The sequence below is a fragment of the Silurus meridionalis genome, chromosome 3 (genome assembly GCF_014805685.1).
Source record: "Silurus meridionalis isolate SWU-2019-XX chromosome 3, ASM1480568v1, whole genome shotgun sequence".
Taxonomy (NCBI): Eukaryota; Metazoa; Chordata; class Actinopteri; order Siluriformes; family Siluridae; genus Silurus; species Silurus meridionalis.
In genome coordinates this window covers 16010534-16028803 of record NC_060886.1, presented here as the reverse complement: position 1 = coordinate 16028803, position 18270 = coordinate 16010534, and the positions used below count along the sequence as shown (strand labels likewise).

Genomic DNA, 18270 nt, shown 5'->3' with positions numbered 1-18270 from the left:
AAGGATGCAAAAAAACACAGATGCAATAGTCAGATGTCTATAAAACTTTCCTAAAATAGTTTATTTGATCACATGTGCGAATTAATAAATCATTTTTGAAAATCCCAAATGAGAATGAATAAATCCTGTAGGATCACAAATGAAGAAATTGAGTCAGTTTAATGCATTCACACATTCATCTTTATTATTCTTTTTTTTCCTGACCACAGGAACACTGCTCATGAGACATGAAAACACACAACAAATGAGATAGTGTAAGTGATCCATCTACTGAAGTGTTTTTGAGAGGTGGCAGGAAACTTATGTGGACACAAAGTGAACATAAATTCCCCAAAAACAGCAAGCAGTGAAAGACTAACTAAAATGCACCTTGGAATTAAAAATAAATAAACTGTGAAAACGTTACATGTGAAGTACCATAATAACAAGTGATTGTATACCAGAGATCTGGGTGAGGTACGTTTCTAAACTAAAGTTTTGGATTAATGAAAACTTTTAAAAGACAGACAAGAACATGTTTCTAGTCTTCCCCAAATATCAATAGATCAATTATTCAGACTCATTTATCTGTTGCATAAAAAAAATTGCCAAAACTACACTGTTTCTCTTGGGTCTTATATAGCCCAGGGTCCATTTATCCACAGAGGAAAGGTCTCCATGACGACAATGGTTATCAGTATCCTCCATGTGTTTCCTGTGGAGGTGTGGCATTGTGTAGCAGTGGTCATGCAGATATTGTTCTCTCAGTATAGCGGCCACAGATCTAAAGATCTTAAACTCTGTAGCCTGGTGTTTTTCTCGAGCTGCTGGAGGTCTGTACACAATGTTGGGATGGCAGTGAGGAGTCTCTTGTCCATGGCCTTTGCAGAATCGATTGGAAGAGCATGGTGGCATGGTTGGTTCCTGTACATAGGACTGCCTTTGGTGGTCCCAAATCCTTCACCTCTACCATCACAAGGATCCAACAGTTTTACAAGAAGCTTCCTGGGTCTGGATAAATGCAATGCCTGTGTGGGCACTTCTATATGCAAGAAGCTTTATAAAGAGCAAATAAGGTAAGGTGGTGAGTGAGTTTAAAAAGGCTATATTTTTTATGTGCTATTACTTTCTCTTTCCAGACATACACTCTACAGTTCACACAGCAGAAAACCAAAATAGACCGAGTGTTCATATGACCATTAAATCCACAACATAGAAATAAAGGGTTTAAACACAATTATGAAGAAATGTGATTCCGAAGTGAACTTTGTTTATCTTAGATTTCATGGTTATTGCATATTAAACTTTTATTTTTTTCATCAATGGTTGCAAACATCCTCCAAATATAAAGAATTTAGCACAAAAATTGGCAAATAATTTGCTTAAAAAGCTGAAATAACAATTAACTAAAAGATTGGAAATACGCTTGGCTTCACACCAGGTTTGAAAGGTGGCTGGATCCTCAACTGCACTTTTCCTCAGATAACAGGACATCTTATGAGGCAATTTATACAGATGATTCGGAAACCTGGCGGCCCGTAGTGCTGTCACGCATGGTTTCCCCCGACCTGCACCAGCTGGCTGACGAAAGCATTTGCATCTCAGCAGGCAAAAGGAAATCCTGTAGCATCGAGGCAGTTCTGAGAGCAACCCCACGTTTCCAGAACTTGGCCAACTCTAATATCCTGTTACACAGTATGGTGCAGGTCTGTTTCTATGCAGTTCTAAGCTTTACACAATTTACCTAATAATTTACAGCTGTCAGTTAAGATACTTCACTTGCTTTATTCCTCTTTATTAGACTTTTCAAGTAAATTAATCATTCCTATTTTCACAATGACATACATTGGCATTGATGTTGGTGCAGCTGATTTTATTTATTTATTTTTTTACAAATCCTAAAGACACTATTGCATTGTATGTTCACCTCTGTTATAAGGGTCTGGTCAGTCCAATGCTGCGCTGCCCATCTCAGAGGCTGCTGAATCGAATCGTGCGCCGCTATTTTGAGGTGGCTGATGTGGGCAGTGTGCAAATGAAGCACTTCACCACAAAGGACAAGCTCAGACTACTCTACACAATGGCTGTCAATCAACAGCCTCTTATACTGCAGGTATAAAACAAAATGATCACAGTTTATATGCGCATTGCACATACTAAGCATATTTAAAAAAAGGAATTTTCGTGAGCATGGTGGTGTCTACTTATTCTTAATGGTTAACGTATAAAACAAAATGGTTTCCAATTCAAATGTTTTCTGTCCACAATTCACAGAAACCTGAACACCTTTTGATTAGTAAGTGCATATAAAATCCCTTCACTTTTATATTTATAGCTGTGTAGTATCCATTACCCTCTTAACAGGAAAGGTGCTATCTGGCACAATAAATTACTCATTTTATCCCTCTAAGGTCAGCTGATGGTTTTCTTTTCAGAAGAAAGAAAATCCACATAGAAGCATTTTAAAATGCTGGTACCAAACTTACATAACCCTTCGAACATTTTGAAATATAACAAAGTGACTCAATTGAGTAGGCTCTCTTTTGTGAAACATTTCTAAGCAGCTTCTTTCTCCCCCACCCCTACTGTGTTGCTCTAGATGTTTCCAGGCAATGAGGGTTGGCCCTTCCCGCGCTATCACGGTTCCTGTGGCAGGCTGATGGTGTGGGCAGGCTGCAGACCCCTGAGAAGCCTGTACCAATCAGCGCTGGCACACAGATCTGATGCTGCCTACCAGATCCTCCACATCACCCAGAGCTTGACCTCCAATAGCCTCCACTTCCGCCTTTACTACACCAGCGTTTCAGAGGACATATTTGGCATAGCGGAGGATGGAAGGCTTTTCATCATGGATGCCAGCACAATCGGGATCATTGATCTGCAGGAGGGTGAGGGATTTTAAATGAATAGGTACAATAATGCAAGCATTGGCAAAGTGGGCTCTCCAATTAGCAGATTGACAGAAAACAAAACTAGATTAGTGTGACCACATGCAGCTACGTGCGCACATTATATATGCATGTGTATTAGGGGTGTAACGGTACACCAAATTCAGTTCTGTACGTACCTCGGTATTTTAAGTCACGGTTCGGTTCAATTTCGGTACGGTTAAGAAAAGAAAATGCCAAAACATAAAATTGCTTGTCGTTTATTATTAACACAGTTTATTATTATTAACATTTGTGAACCTCAATAGTTTACATTTTTTTTAACAATTTTAAATAAAATGCCACTTGGTTAAATAATGCATAAAATAAAATTTTATAAAAATAAAATGAATGCAGTTCACTTTATTATATTGATTAATTGATTAAAGTGGCACAAATTTAATTGAATAAATAAAATAAAACAAATTAAATAATCTAATTAAATTGTTAACATTCGTTAGACACTACTTGGGTAACACGTGTAAGTAAGTGCGTGTAATTTATATTTAATTTTCTAATTTTCTAAAGATACGTTCTACTGAACTGTTCTACTTGTTTCAGCACACTTTAACAAACGTCTTCATTCCTTCCATCCTTCATTTCATTCACCCCCTCGATTTGTGGAACTGTCAAGATTTTCTGCTTTTAAGAGAAATATTTAAAGCTGAACTAGTCATTCCATACCGGAAACAACAATTGGTTTGCACGTGCATCAAAAAAGACTAAAGAATACGTAGCGCTAGCATTAGCCTCTAACCAATGACTAAAAAAAACATGCTTCACACTATGTTTCTGAGGGAACTCAGATTTTAACTGTTTGCATTCGGTACGAAATTTACGGTACGAGTACCGTTACACCCCTTTTATATTTTTTTTATATTTATGAATATTTTATATTATATATACATACACTTGAGAGAGAGAAAATGTATATAACAGTATACACACACACACACACACACACACACACACAGTGTTTGTCTAAATTAATAGCAATAAAAGTGAGTACACCCCAAGTAGAAACAGTTTTAACAAATTCAAGTTTAAGTTCAAATTGTCTATCTTGTGAGCACCACTGATATCTAGCACTGCTTTAATCCTGGAATTCACCAGAGCTGCACAGGTCACCTCTTCCACTCCTCCATAATGACATCACAGAGCTGCTGGATGTTAGACACATGGCGCTTCTTCGCCGTCAGATGGAGGTTGCCCAACATGGTTCACGTCTATAGACAATTGTCCACTCCATCACCTTCACCTTCCTCAGAAAGGCAATTGTCATCATAGCGGTGTGTTTGGGGTTATGACGTTGGGAAACTCCCGTTGCTCTTGGACAGGTTGTCTTCAGCAAACTGTATGCAGGCGTTCTTGTAAGCCAGCTTCAGTAGAGACTTCCTTCTGGGATGACGGCCATGCAAACCAATTTGTTGCAGTGTGCGGCGTATGGTGTGAATGCCCGAAGTGGAACTTTCGCTTCTGCACCCTCTAAAGCAATGCTGGCATCAGTCTGTTTTTGAAAAGTTTTTGCGCTTAACGAACAGCACAAGGACTCAACTTTTTTGACCGACCCTTGCGAAGGTCTGTTCCGAGTGGAACCAGTCTTGGAGAACCTTTGTATGACCCAGGCTACTGTACTGTAACTCAGATCCAGTGTGTTAGTGATCATCCGATAGGCCATCTTTGTGGAGAGCAACAATTCTGATTCGCAAATCTTGAGTTCTTTGCAATGAGGTGCCATGTTGAACATCTAGTGGTCAGCATGAGAGAATTGCTCTCAAATTTCTCACCAAATTTTAACTGCTCTTATACAAGATACACAAATTTGTATGGTCCTGTCAATCAGATAAAAACATGAACATGACCAGGACATGTGGCTTTGCATGATTACACAATGTAAATCTATTTTTTTTACTTACGGTGTACTTACTTTTGTCAGCTACTGACAGCTACAGACAATAATGGCGGTGTTATTTTCACAGGACAGTAAATCTGTACTGCTATACAAGTGAGAGAAAAAAAAAAATGTAGCACATCTAATGTGTTCAGACCTTCTGCCCTATTCATAACAGTATGCATTTAATGATTAATATGCACAAATGTAATAACCACATACCTTCTGTAGGATTCCACACTGAAGCAGACCAACACGACAACCACACAGATGTGTTCTCATGTCTGAGCGGTTCCTGCATAAGAACTCCTCCCTGTAAAAGCATTCGTCCCACTCAAAGCTTTGCCTTGCTCTGTAGGCACGTTCTTCCCAAACTGCTCACTTCTACAGATGCTAAAGAGTCTGGACTGCCCAGTATAGCAATCACAGAAATTACTATATGTGCAGACCAAGCTCAGTCAGACCAGAGGATACACAAAGCTGTTCAAATCCTTAAAGAGACATTACAGCACTTCAGGCCATGCAATATTGATTATGGATACAGGTATCCTGAATGCAGGTATAGTGCCAAGTTCTAGAGCATCAGAAATCCCAATTTTGTCAGGACTATGCACTGCGTAGGTTTCATGCATCACAGATTATACACACAGTCACATTTCAATTAAAACTGTTTAATAACTCAAACACCTGTCAAAGAATTTGACAGTGTTTTCCGTACATTTCTTTACGAAACAGTTTAATCCATGTATAGAAAACATAAGAGAAATGGTAAAACAACGCTGCTCCATAAAATTTAATGGTGTGTACTCTCAAAAAATAACAGCATTCCATCAACAAATATTTTCAAGCAATAAATACACATTTATAAATAGTGTAAATTTACAAGATTAGAAACATAACAAAAAAGTACAAATTAAAGTTTACTCATTAGCCATGTGCAACCCATGTTTCTTTGTGACTTGGCTGTTTTTCCTTACTAATATATATATATATATATATATATATATATATATATATATATATATATATATATATATATATATATATATATATATATTAGACTAACATATAAACTGATAAAAAAAATGAATTACCTTCACATTATAATTCTCTTTTTTCAATTTCATTGCCTAAAGAAATTTAAGAAAGACCAGCTACCCTAGGACTCATTTAGTACAGAAAGAAATTCAAGGACCTATGGTCATGTTTCACCCCATACATAAATCACTTAAGAAAGGAAAGAAATTCATCAGATTCAAAACAAAAGAATAGAAAGAAAAAGAAAGACATCAGTAGTTTGAGTGATTTTGCCAGTTGTAATTTTATATTATATATATATATATATATATATATATATATATATATATATATATATATATATATATATATATAAAATGAATGAATAAAAAATTATTTTTCACTGATTTATCCTTTGTATATAGTTTGCCTTTTCCCTCTAAGAAGTGGTGCTGAGCCAGTCAAAACAGTCCGAGAATAGATTGAAGAGGTGCCCACTGTCTGCTCCAGACCAGTGGGGTTGACTCTCTGTATTTGGGTTGCATAGACAAACAGTTTAGAACCAGCAGCCTTGTGCTATTTGCTACAGAAACCAGTGGTGTGGAACTGGGTCACTACTCCTGAATATCAGAAAGAGTTAGGTTGCGTTCCAGGGGTTTATCCTCAGAACTTGTTAATGTTAATGTCATGATGTAGAGGAAGGCAGAGGTGAAGCCTGTTGAGCAAAAATTCAAACAAATTAGCCAGAATTACTTACAGCATATATGACGTACAACAAACCGCATGCTAGAAGAGTCATGAAAGGCACCATGAATTTATCTGAATGAATTAAAACAGTGACTCACTAATGTGAACTGGTCATAGACTTGCATGAGATCCTCCACCTTATACTGTTCCAAAACTACAAAGTTGTCCAGGTTTGGACTGCCTCGACGAGCACAGTCCTGACAATGCACCACGTACGTTTTCCGCGAATTGCTCTCACTGGTGACAAACAGTAGGTCAAAGACCTCAACCTAAAAAGAGGACAATCAAATATAAAAAAGGAAAAAAAAAACAGAAAAAACAGGATTTATAAAAAACACAAAACACTCATACCATGCCTAGTTTAAAGCTGCACTGAAATGAGTGTAGATGAACACCCAGACTTTTGTATGAACAAATTATACAAATCTGCTCAAATTCACTTACTCCTGTCAGATGGGAATTTTATGTACAGATACACCAAAAGGGAAATTGATAAATAAGGAATTTGTTGACTGAATATGCATATGATTGTGTTACAACTATGACTTTGACCGGATGCATATTTGCTGAATAAGGGCACTTATAAAGGAGTACTGGTAATTTAGAGCCTCCTGGTGGTGAAAGTTGGAACAGAAATCTATGGTTATTGTTTACATCTGCTCGTAATAAAAAAATAAATAAAATCTACATAGAAACCGTTCAGAATTTGAGCTGGGGGAAAACAGTGAGCAATGTCTTGATCTGAAAGGAAGCAATATATTATTGTCTTAAGATATTTGGTCTCCTAATTAAATGCATGGTGAAGTGGTTTAGGGACTGCTGGCTGTGCGAGATTCAAGAAAATGTCTGTGTGGTGATTGATCAAATACCAAGCAAGTGCACCTCACAAACTTTTGCAAATAGTCATTCTAATAAAAAAATATATAGCCAATACCACTGTCTAAAAGTTCTACGGGAAATAATTAAATACATTTATAAATGGTAGGTCAATAATGTAGACATGAGTAGCACCACCCCTTACCTCACAAATGCTACAGTAGTGTGCTGGCTCATCCTTGGTCCTCCCATGCCACACTAGCTCTCTGCCTGCAGCTATCAAAGCCTCCCTGAGCATCTGACACTGCTTCAGTGTCTTCAGCAAACAGTACCTGCCACCAGGGAAAACCACATGATCACAATGACCACAATTAATCAGTGTTTCATTGTATAAACTCACATGACACACAAGCTAAAAACTTAATTATTCAACAATGCTAATAAAAGGTTGTTTGATAATTATATGCTCTTGGCACAGTGTTTGCACATCAGGCTGACTCACTTGATCATCTCAAAAAGCTTGTGGTCCGATACTTTAATGTTTCTGGCCAAGTTCCAAGAGAGGTGAATCATGGGCACAATGGATTTGACACACTGGAGTTTGTTCCACTCGTAGCGCTCCACTGCCAACTTGTACTGATGTGCTGAAGTAAAAGAGGGAAATCATGCTTTTGTTATTGACAAAAGACAATTTGCATTTTTAGTTTGTAAACTCCATATTTTATAATCAGAGTACACAAAACAAATCTTTAATAGTTACCGGTGAGAGGGCCTACATTCCAAGCAACATTATTGCACCAACCAATGGCCTGCACCCAGTGTACTGAGCCTGCGTTAAGCCACACCAGGTCTCCTGGTCTCTGGATGAAGCGATACACTGGCACATTAGCTTCATACAAGTCTTCCAGGTTGGGCCACCATGAGCCCATCAGGAAATTTATGTTATTCCTACATAATTAAGAAACAATTTGCAGAGAGGTCAATAGACAATATATGGCATATAACAGTGTATGACATTTCTACATAAAACAATAACAGGGTAATCAGAGTGACAGTTTTACTAACTTACTTCTCACAATAGTCATTCAAAACACCCCAGTATGACTCGGGCACCGCAAACCACTCACAGTCTCCTGGGCCAATGTTAATATTGACAGAACAAAAGTTGTTGTTTTCTTGATGACCTGAACCAAAATACCCAAAGTGTATTAACATTTGAAAAACACGTGTCACATGAGACACATATGATATCAGTCACTTGCATAGGTGGTGTGTGCGTGCGTGCGCAGACCTGGAGTCCTGCTGCCTGGAACTTTCATGTAGAGCTGGACGGTATTCATGCCCAGGATGGTATGGCCCACATGAGTGAGCAGATTCCCTGCAGAAACAACACGAGCAAATGCAGGCAGCTTACTCAATTCAGCCAGCTGCAGTTTCCACCTGAATCATACAGAAAAGAAAAAAAAAAGGTGATAAAACACAAAGTGTCTACTGAGCGCAAGAACACTGCTCACCCAATTCTCTCAGAGCTTCCCAACCAGCTGGAATAAGCAAAGAAAATATTCGCCTGTTCTGTAATGTATATATGAAAAAATAAAGGCTTCTTTAATATCAGTCTGTTTCTGTATTTAAGACATACTTTTTTCCTTTTTACTGCGAATCACAACGTTATGTATAGTCAACACACTTACTTTCGCTCATCAGACAAGTCAATGTTTGTCCCAAACTTGATATGCTTAAAGGGACCTCTCCGCCGTCGTACCAAGCTGAAGAGACACAAGAGGTTTATTTAAATCTGGAACGGTTTTGAAATGCATAATTTCAGTAGTCTGTATGTTTATCATTTGGAGCCTTACGTTTCTGCAGGAGCTGATTCAGTGTCCGAGTGCTCTTTTTGTCCTTTCTTTTCATTCTCCTCCTTAAAATGAGTCAAATATAGACAGAATCATCATGAGATCTTTATCAGGTGAAACATGAAACATTATTCTTCTGTTGAAAAGACATTAAAATGTCAAAGAAAATGTATTACTTGATCAAAACAACACAACACTGGAAATTCTGATTTGTTAAAACTTGTTTAAAATATCACAGTTTAATGCTGAGCAAAGAAAGACATGATCCAAAATTTTACTGAAACACACTGCAAGGGGGTAAAAGACTAGACAGCAGGGGTCACTATGTCTCTTTAAAATGCCTTAAAGTCAACTATTGCAAACAAGGCTTGCACAGAGAATTGCTGCATTAAACTAGAGATGGTAACTCGTAACACCTGACCATAAACCAGGGATAAAAAGGAAAGCACCCCCATCAGCTTAGAATTCCTATACATTGCAACTTCCAGTTCCAAGTTTCAGGAAATGGCTTTAAATTCAACACCTCACACACATACACAAACACATTATTGCTTTAAGGATAAAAATATACATCACAGTTATGCTGCAAGTTGATGGATTCCTTGATTGCAAGCCAAATCAAGGAATCCATACCACTCACTATATAGCTCAAAAATCAAAGAAGGAGAAGCAACCAACACACACACACACACACACACACACACACACACACACACACACACACACACACACACACACACACACACACACACACACACACACACACACCCACACACACCCAGACAGCCCAATGACAACAGTTGCTTTAGAAACCACTCGGAGCATGTAAAACTGACCGATTTTCTTCTTATTAGGCTTGCAACCAAAATAATGTTTGGTAAAACCAACTGGAATATATGATTTATTAATCAGAGCCTTTTACCATATAGAAAACATTAAAAAAAATTCATATAGTCAACTACACAATGTGCTGGCAATAATACGTTTAAATGTAGTTAAGTGTTTAGTCACTATCACCATAACAAGGCTTAGTGCTAATTTAAGCACAATTAAAGCCCATAAACACTAAGAATGGCAGTTTAGATTCTGATATGGTTGGAGAAAGAGGAAACACTTTATGAATTGCCAATCAAAACATTAAAACTCCCAAAGAAAACTAGACCCAAGCAGAAAGCCAACAAAACTGAACACAACTGCTTCTACCAATTCAGTATAAATCAGTCAAAACCTGTTATTATTCTTCAGCGGTAATCAATCATTCCTTTGTTTTTGCTCATTCCTTCATTTTTGGCTGAAATGCACATTACATAAGAGACCTAACTCTAGTTTCCACAAGAAAGCTGTAGATGGGCACTGGTGCCTTCAACCAGACCTTACATTGACATTTTTCAACATGTTGATTTTGACTGATCACTGTAACAAGCATCTTATTAGGTTCCCTGGTGGTCTAGTGGTTAGGATGCGGCGCTCCCACCGCTGTGGCCCGGGTTCGATTCCCGGTCAGGGAACCATCCCCAGCCACTCTTAGTGCCGGTCCCAAGCCAGGATAAATGGGGAGGGTTGCGTTAGGAAGGGCATCCAGCGTAAAAACATGTGCCAAATCAAACGTGCGGATGATCCGCTGTGGCGACCCCTAACGGGAGAAGCCGAAAGAAAGTTTACTCTAACAAGCATCATCTTCCTTTATTAACTTTAACAGAGGACGGTGTCTTCTGTTTTGCCTTTCTACTAGTTCAATTAAGAGCCTTTCACAACAAAGACACTTTGCCTGATGCTTGACTCTACAGAGTTGATCCACACCTGTATTTGAGTTAGTTTTATATCTAGGTTATTTAGACGTTTCGTCTATCTAAAGTCGATTTCCCCCTTTTCTGGTTCAATCTAACAAGTTCTATCCTAATAAACCAAATCTATAAGCCATGAGCACTTGGGGTTTGCATCATGCGGTAAACATGTAAAAACCATGTAACTGCCCTTTGATTATCTCCAGTACAAATAATAATAATAATAAAAAAACTGCACTAGATACTGCACAAAGATATGAGATCAGACTGATGAAACAGACTAATTGCCTTAATTAAAAAAAATAAACAAACATTCACTCATACAACATGAAACAACCATGGATGAGAAAAACAAGTGGAACTTACACGCAGAGACTCCTGGAAAGAAGATGCCTGATACTGCGCATACTTTGAGATAGTGGTATGGGATCGGCTGCTCTCGCAACGCCATGACTTTTTTGTGCCAGTTAAGTCCCAGTTCTCGTCAGTGGGCTGAGAAAACTGAGTCCTCACCTCCACCAGGTGATCTGGGTTTGCCTCTACCAAGGTCTTAGTGGAGAACAGACCAAGGTCTAAAGCACAGGTGAGAGGAGGAAAGAATTGAGACAGAAGCATGTAATTTGCTGACTCCAAAATATACGCAGTCACATGAAACACATCCAGGCAATATGAGTACTCCATTGAAAAGTTTAAACCTTTGGAATAAAATTAGTATTTCAAAACCTATACACCATCAAAACTCACTACAATAATAAAACATTGGCAGTATGACAAGTTGGCAACATGGTATTAGACTAAATGCATGTTAATTTGTTCAAGTGAATAAACAGCTGTAAAAAAAAAAAAAAAAGCCAGGTCATTAATGCGTTGAGTATAAGGTCATACCAGCAGCCAGAGAAGATGGCAATTACTCAATGGAACATAAACACAAATTATGTAGCTTTCTGGTCAAATAAGGTAGCAGTGTATATAAGGAGATACTTCTGTACTTTATTAAATCAACTATTATTGCATATTAAAGTAAAAATGAAAAGAAAATAATAAATTCCCCCAGTTGCAAAATCAGAGCTTATAGCCAGCAACCAAAATGCAGGTCTTGAGATGGGACATGCTTCTGGCCAAACTATTCAAATATCTGTTGTGCTATTTGAGATGCTACCTGAAATTACAAATTTAGCTTACAGGTGGTGCTGTTGCATGCTTTGATAATGTACAAAACATATAGCAAAAGTCCACTCTCTCTGGCAGCTTCCTAACACTTAAACTACCCAACAATTCACGCACACTTCCCAGAACAGCTACTCTTTAACTTATTAAATAACAAGCATGGGTGGTAAGCCACAGAGAAAACCTAATATAAAACCTACATGAAACCCCACAGACAGACAAGAAAATGCACACATACCCAGCTTAAGTGCTCCAGCAAGTCCTCGGATAACTGTAACAGGGTTGGCTGCATTAGTGCAGAACTGGTGAAGTGGGGGGAAGAACGCATCCCTTTTGCTCTCCAACTGTAGGAAGTTTAAAAAACAAGAGTTAAACCCTACGTTTTTTTTTTTTTTAAACAAACTAATAGCACAAATAGTTTTGATACATGCTTCTTTGAATGTAACTTTAACATTTTTTATCAAACGGATCTAAAACCATGCATAAGCCAATACTCAACCCTTTTTTTCTATATATGGTTCACTGGTTTCCTTGATTTTTGTCTGGTTTTACACTGAGCTGATCCAGTTGCACAGTGTCAAATTTTAGCTTCCTGACATTCGTAGTAACAAAAAGCACCTGAAAGATACTTTAATTTGATAAAGACTCTAACTAGGGATGCACCGAAATGAAAATTCTTGGCCGAAACCGAAAACCGAAAAAGAGGAAAGCAAGGCCGAAAACCGAAACGCCGAAAGAAATTATGACAATTATTATTACCATTGCATTTATGGCTATGACTGTGTACTAACCTTACTAAAATCAAGGCATTTCAATTGCATCAATTAATATTAAAGTTTCAAAGAATAAATCAATTACAAATTATGAAAATATTTATTTATAGCACATTGCAACAATGCACAGGATAAAATAAATTAAAATTCAAACTTAAATGCACTCATGTGTACATTAAATAATAATGTACAGGCCCTCTGGCCTGCTGAAAGGTTGTAAAATTAAATATGTTCTTTCATAAAAACAAAGTGCATTCAGAACAAGTGCAACTGCTTAAAGATACAACAATACAACACTATCACTGGGAAACTTCCTGCCTTTTCAAAAACGTCCACCACAGACGGAGTGCGCATGCTCGGAGGGGTTTTGCTTTTCTGTGCCCCGTTCCTCTCATATTCAGCATAGCGATCGGGATGTTTGGATTTCAGGTGATAAATTAAACCCGACGTGGAGAAAGTCTTTGCAGGCGCACCCCCTCTTGAAATTTCAGCATTACATGTTTTGCAAATCGCTATCCGTGGGTCTTTCTCAGATATACCGAAATACATCCACACCGCAGACATGTTTTAGACATGCACGTGCAGACCGCAGTTTCTGTTTGCGTCATCACAACAAACTGTTTCGGTGATCAAAGTCTTTCGGCTGAAAACCGAAAATGCTATTTTCGGCCAAACATTTTCGGTGGCCGAATATTCTGTGCATCCCTAACTCTAACCCAAATATTCTATAACTAAAAGTAAAAAAATCGATCTGAATTCCCCTTAATATCGAAGATTACCTAATGAGTTTTTTTTCCTCACATTTTTTTTTATTTTATCTTTATGGTATTGTATTAAGCTTAATTAAGAATGATTTATTATAATGCATCACTCCTTATCAAATTCAATGAGGCTAGCTACTGGAGTGGAGCTGTAAATAAATTGTGTTGTACTGAGCAATGAAACCATTCTCATTAAATTTAAGGTAAAAAAATAAGTATTCTTAAAATCATATACTGTATAACTACTGATCAACTTGCCAATTAAACTTTATACACTGAACTTTACCATTTCCCAAAAGTGGGTTTGTGGATTTACTTATGTTTGGATTGGGCATGAGACAAATTTTCCTTCTTTGAGGCATCACCATATTTTCATGTATTATTTTTCCCACAAGTGGGCATTTGACCAACTTGAAGACTGCTCACTTAATGATCAAGGTAAGCTTATTATAAGGAGGCAATTCAGCCTACAGTCTCATTTCCTTTGGTTTATGTAAACTTGTAATAAAAATAAACAACCCGTAGTGCTATACATAATGTAATACTATCCAGAACAGTTTCAGAACTGTTTCTACAGGTTTCACAAAGTCAAATTTAAGACCCTACTAAGACCATTAAGAATTAAATGTAAAACCTATATCATGACATCAAAAACACAAACATGCTGTTAGCAACTGGCCTTAACCAAGCCCTTAATTAATATTTTTAACAAGCCAAGTATCGCTAAACTTGCACTTTCCCATAGCTGAAAAATTTAGTTTTTAAGTTTGTGGTACAACCCGAGTGATTTGCACCAATAACAGAAAGCTGATTGGCTGTTGCATGTTGGTATCGTTTGTCGTCGTAATACAGCAAATTATATTTATACTAGCAAAAGAAAGAACTGCTACAACACGGAAACTAACAAAACAAAAATATTCTGAAGTGCTGCGGGAGCATTTAAATTAGCATTAAAGTTAGTGTTACATGGACATTGGGAAATGAATACATAAAATTTTTTTGAGATCTAGAACAGCGAATTTAAGACTTAAGTTTTAATTCTTAAAAATTGTGATTTTCAAATTTCAGACTTGTTAAGACCCCACCAAAACCCTCCAGAAGCATTCGATAGGTTATTGTTAACCGTAATATATACGTGCTTCTATCATGGCTGGGGCTTGATTGCAATGTGGATTTGTGAGTTAAAATCAGTGCTTATGTACTATGTTGACACTCCTGTCTCATGAGCATACTGAATGTTTTGCTGGCAGCGGCAAAACCTACAATTTATTTCAGAGGTTCAAGGAAACAAATTAAAATCAAACTGTTTTTCTCATCTGTACAATTAAATTGGTTATTGTGACAGGCTCTTGTATTTAAGATGATAACACAAAAAAATTATTAAAACAGCATGTCAATAATAAAAAATGTTTTAAATAAAAAAATTCTGATATACATTTATGACAATGTGTTTAAACTGTAGCAGTTCATTTTGTCATTACATATAAAATAAGAGTGTTAAAATTTTATTACTGCTGATATCTCCAGAAACCTTAGGACCTTTTAAGCAAAATCTCATTTCTCATACAGATTTAGTTTTCAAATAAAAACTTGTGTAAAGTTTTGATAATTAAAACTGTTAAATGACATGAATAAAATTTCTAGGCTATTTAATTATTGTATTTTGCTGCATTTATAGAAAATATTGATTAAATAATAGCAAATGATAGACTCTCACAGTCAATCATAAAAGAAATGCCTGCATGTAACATGCAATTTCTTGTCTAAGGACCAAAGATTTAAGCAATCGGTTCTCACAGGACCAAATTGTCCTGGCTTGAGTCCAAGACAGACAAGCCAAGCCAACAACATGCATAAATCACCACCACCATGTCTACAATAAACCAAATCAAGAACATGATATACTCACATAAATACTAGGGGTAGGGGGGTTAAGTTTGTCCTTTGGTAGCGGAGGGAATGGTGAAGGAGAAACCCTTGGAGGGGGGCATCTGTCCAATAAGATGCTACTCGTGGATACACCATTTTTCCCAAGGTGTCTGGAAAACAAAACTTCAATTAAACACTTCTAAAACATTGAATTACACAAAAAAATGGCAGTCATCATTTATCTGGACAGGTCCCACAAATAATATTTTATATCAATCTGATTATTTTGATACAAGAAACTCCATTTATCGGAGAATGATTAGAAAATCTCACATTGTGCCATAATGGCAGTTGTGTCATCATGAATTTACACCTCTAATAATGCAAACTTTTTTAAAACCATTACCACTGATGAATGGTTTAATTAAGTGTCGATAATAAATCTGTGTTGAGCATCATATTTTATAAAATGCTATGTAATTAAGCCTAGTTAAGAGTTATTATTAGAGGACAATATAGAAATATAAAAAAATATATATGCTAATATACATCATAAATTAATTATACATAATTAAATAATAACCAATTATTAAAATGAAAGCATTTCAAAGCCTTCTTTACTACAGGTACACTCCTGTTAAAGTTATACACTGCCTGGTGCTCTGAGCAACTATCCTGAGCATTCTCTGTCATTGCATGACTGTCACTACAGCCCACCTGCAAGCTTTAAGCATCTCCCTGGAGCTCGGGTATATGGAAACTGATGCCCAAGGAACAATCGATGGGGTTGGAGCTTTAGAGCAGACTAAAGGGGAGTCCACCTTCGTCGGGCTTTGCGAGTCCTCCGGACCTTTCCCATTGAGCCTAGGGCTGTTAAGGCTGCCAGCGCTGTTGTGCTCTGTGGATTTGGGTGAAGGTGTGGCTGTAGACATGGCTGAGCAGGGTGATGAAGCCACTGAGTTCTCCTGCGTCTTAGAGCCCATTTGTAGGTGAATGCTGTTAATTGTAGTGCCAGGAGCAACCACCCCACTGTCTTTACAAACAACATTACTATTGGCTTTTCCCATTAGCAAGGCTGAGGGCGGAAGATTGTCTGGACTGAGTTGAGCTGGTGAGCAGAGTTCGAGCACAGCAGCACCTGCCAGGCCCTGATGGACGTGATTAGGCCGTCCTGCAGTGGCAGTGCTGTTGGGCATTCCCGCCAAATGCCCATTTGAGGAAGGCATGCTCTCTTTGGTCGGAGCAGGGCCTTGCTGTCCACCTGAGGTAGAGGAGTGAGGGTCAGGGGAAGAAGGAAGGGGATTTTGCGCCTCCTGTGCAGAATATCCACACTCATTTGGAACGCTAGTGCAGGTAGGTGGAGACACCCCTGTGGAAGAAAGTGGCCGTTCACCATTGGGACCTGCTAAATGCGAACCTGGACTTTTATTAAGCCCCTGTAAAAAACAGAAGAAAAAAAAAAAATATATAAACAAAGGAAACCATAATGCAATGGGTGATGGGAAATAGTTTAATATTAGGGGACAAAATACTTTGCCACACTACTTATAGAAGAAAATGCGGATTTCCCTCACCTGAGTGGAGTTGAAATGTTGGCTTTTCCACAGCTGATCATTCATTGTGCTGCTGCTGCTGGTAGGGGTTGCACAGTTACGAGGTAGTGCATTTTGCTGCAGGTAAGGCACATTTCCATTGCTCCCTTGCCCTGGTAAGTGATTATTGCCCACAGAGTTTCTCTCCGTGTTAGCCAGGGCTCCAGCAGTACTGCAGGAGGAGGGGCTTGCAGAAACAGGTCCATTGGCCATTGTTTGAAGGGTGCAGGGGGTACGAAATGAGGGCTGAGTGGAGGGCGTGTTGGAGAGAGCAACTGGTGTATGGCGTGGTGATGGGAGCGTTTTTAAATCAGGCAGTGATGGGTTACTTTTTGAACAAGGTCCGTTGGATAAGGCGGGCCGTGCTTCACCGACAGCATTCAATCTTATCTGTTCAAAAAAGATAAATGAGCATCTTATGTTTACCATGCTGCAGATGGGGATAAGAATTACACAAAAACAGGATATACATAATAATGCACTTCACGCAATTACACATACAAATACAAACCTGTTGATGCTGCTGCATAAGAATGAGTTGTTTTTCCAATTGGTCTAACATTTGAAGCTGCACTGGCTTCAGGTTTGCCCTGTTAGCCCGCAACTGTTCCAGGTGCTGTGAGTACAAAGGATAATTCTGTAACATCCAGCAATACTAAATCTGTATTGTGCATTGCACAATTCCAAAGGAGGAAAAAACGGCAAGTTTTTTCTACCAACCTGAAGCCTCTGGGGATTTAGGTACCAATTTGGAACTTGCTGTTGGACAGGATTGGTGGTACAGATATCAGCCGAGTTCTGTGCATTTTTAGAATGAGAAAAACATACTTTTAGGTTATGTATAAATTTTCAAACAGTAAATTATTCATGTTCTTTCTCTACCTTAGATGGACTCTTGGTCCTCTTCCTCTTGCTAGGACTGGACTGGTCAACTGACTGGCTAGAGAGCATGTGTGGAGGCAGTGACTGTGCTGGGAGCTGGGACTGACCTTCACCACGCTGAAGAGCCTTTCCTGCTTGCTATGGGTTATTTTTAAAAATGATTAATTAATAATAATAATAAAAATAAATAAATAATAAAAAAAAGACAAGAA

At 38.0% G+C, this 18270-nt stretch overlaps 2 protein-coding genes and 1 non-coding gene across 5 annotated transcripts in view; 2 read left to right on the top strand and 1 right to left on the bottom strand.

Annotated features, from left to right (window-relative positions):
- Positions 1-316: 316 nt before the first annotated feature.
- Positions 317-5644, top strand: dipk2b (divergent protein kinase domain 2B). Of its 2 annotated transcripts, none has more exons than XM_046839402.1 (5): positions 317-1055; positions 1421-1685; positions 1919-2092; positions 2579-2889; positions 5029-5160. In XM_046839402.1, exons 1-4 carry the CDS (start codon positions 658-660, stop codon positions 2879-2881), a joined length of 1140 nt encoding a protein of 379 aa, XP_046695358.1. In that variant the 5' UTR covers positions 317-657; the 3' UTR covers positions 2882-2889; positions 5029-5160. The 2 variants fall into 2 exon arrangements, with proteins under 2 accessions (XP_046695358.1, XP_046695351.1); XM_046839395.1 differs by having other exon boundaries at positions 344-1055; positions 2579-2867; positions 5029-5644.
- The window catches only part of kdm6a (lysine (K)-specific demethylase 6A), a 37565-nt gene continuing 24747 nt past the window's right edge, over positions 5453-18270 (bottom strand). For both annotated transcript variants that reach the window (XM_046839374.1, XM_046839383.1), the window contains 17 exons: positions 18059-18196; positions 17897-17974; positions 17688-17792; positions 17159-17566; positions 16302-17020; positions 15625-15754; positions 12420-12525; positions 11381-11586; positions 9234-9295; positions 9069-9143; positions 8669-8817; positions 8447-8561; positions 8138-8325; positions 7880-8021; positions 7583-7709; positions 6660-6830; positions 5453-6529 (listed from right to left, as the gene is read on the bottom strand). In XM_046839374.1, the coding sequence (XP_046695330.1) occupies positions 6500-6529; positions 6660-6830; positions 7583-7709; positions 7880-8021; positions 8138-8325; positions 8447-8561; positions 8669-8817; positions 9069-9143; positions 9234-9295; positions 11381-11586; positions 12420-12525; positions 15625-15754; positions 16302-17020; positions 17159-17566; positions 17688-17792; positions 17897-17974; positions 18059-18196 (2949 nt within the window). In that variant the 3' untranslated portion in view covers positions 5453-6499. The remainder of the gene's footprint in view (positions 6530-6659; positions 6831-7582; positions 7710-7879; positions 8022-8137; positions 8326-8446; positions 8562-8668; positions 8818-9068; positions 9144-9233; positions 9296-11380; positions 11587-12419; positions 12526-15624; positions 15755-16301; positions 17021-17158; positions 17567-17687; positions 17793-17896; positions 17975-18058; positions 18197-18270) is intronic.
- Positions 10667-10738, top strand: trnag-ccc. The gene has a single exon. It is a non-coding gene; the product is annotated as a tRNA-Gly (tRNA).

Excerpts from the sequence above, each read along its gene's own strand:
- dipk2b (XM_046839395.1), top strand. The coding sequence starts at position 658 with ATGACGACAATGGTTATCAGTATCCTCCATGTGTTTCCTGTGGAGGTG. Across the intron at positions 1,686-1,918 it reads TGTTACACAGTATGGTGCAG|GGTCTGGTCAGTCCAATGCT; the intron begins GTCTGTTTCTAT and ends CTCTGTTATAAG. Across the intron at positions 2,868-5,028 it reads GATCATTGATCTGCAGGAGG|GATTCCACACTGAAGCAGAC; the intron begins GTGAGGGATTTT and ends TACCTTCTGTAG.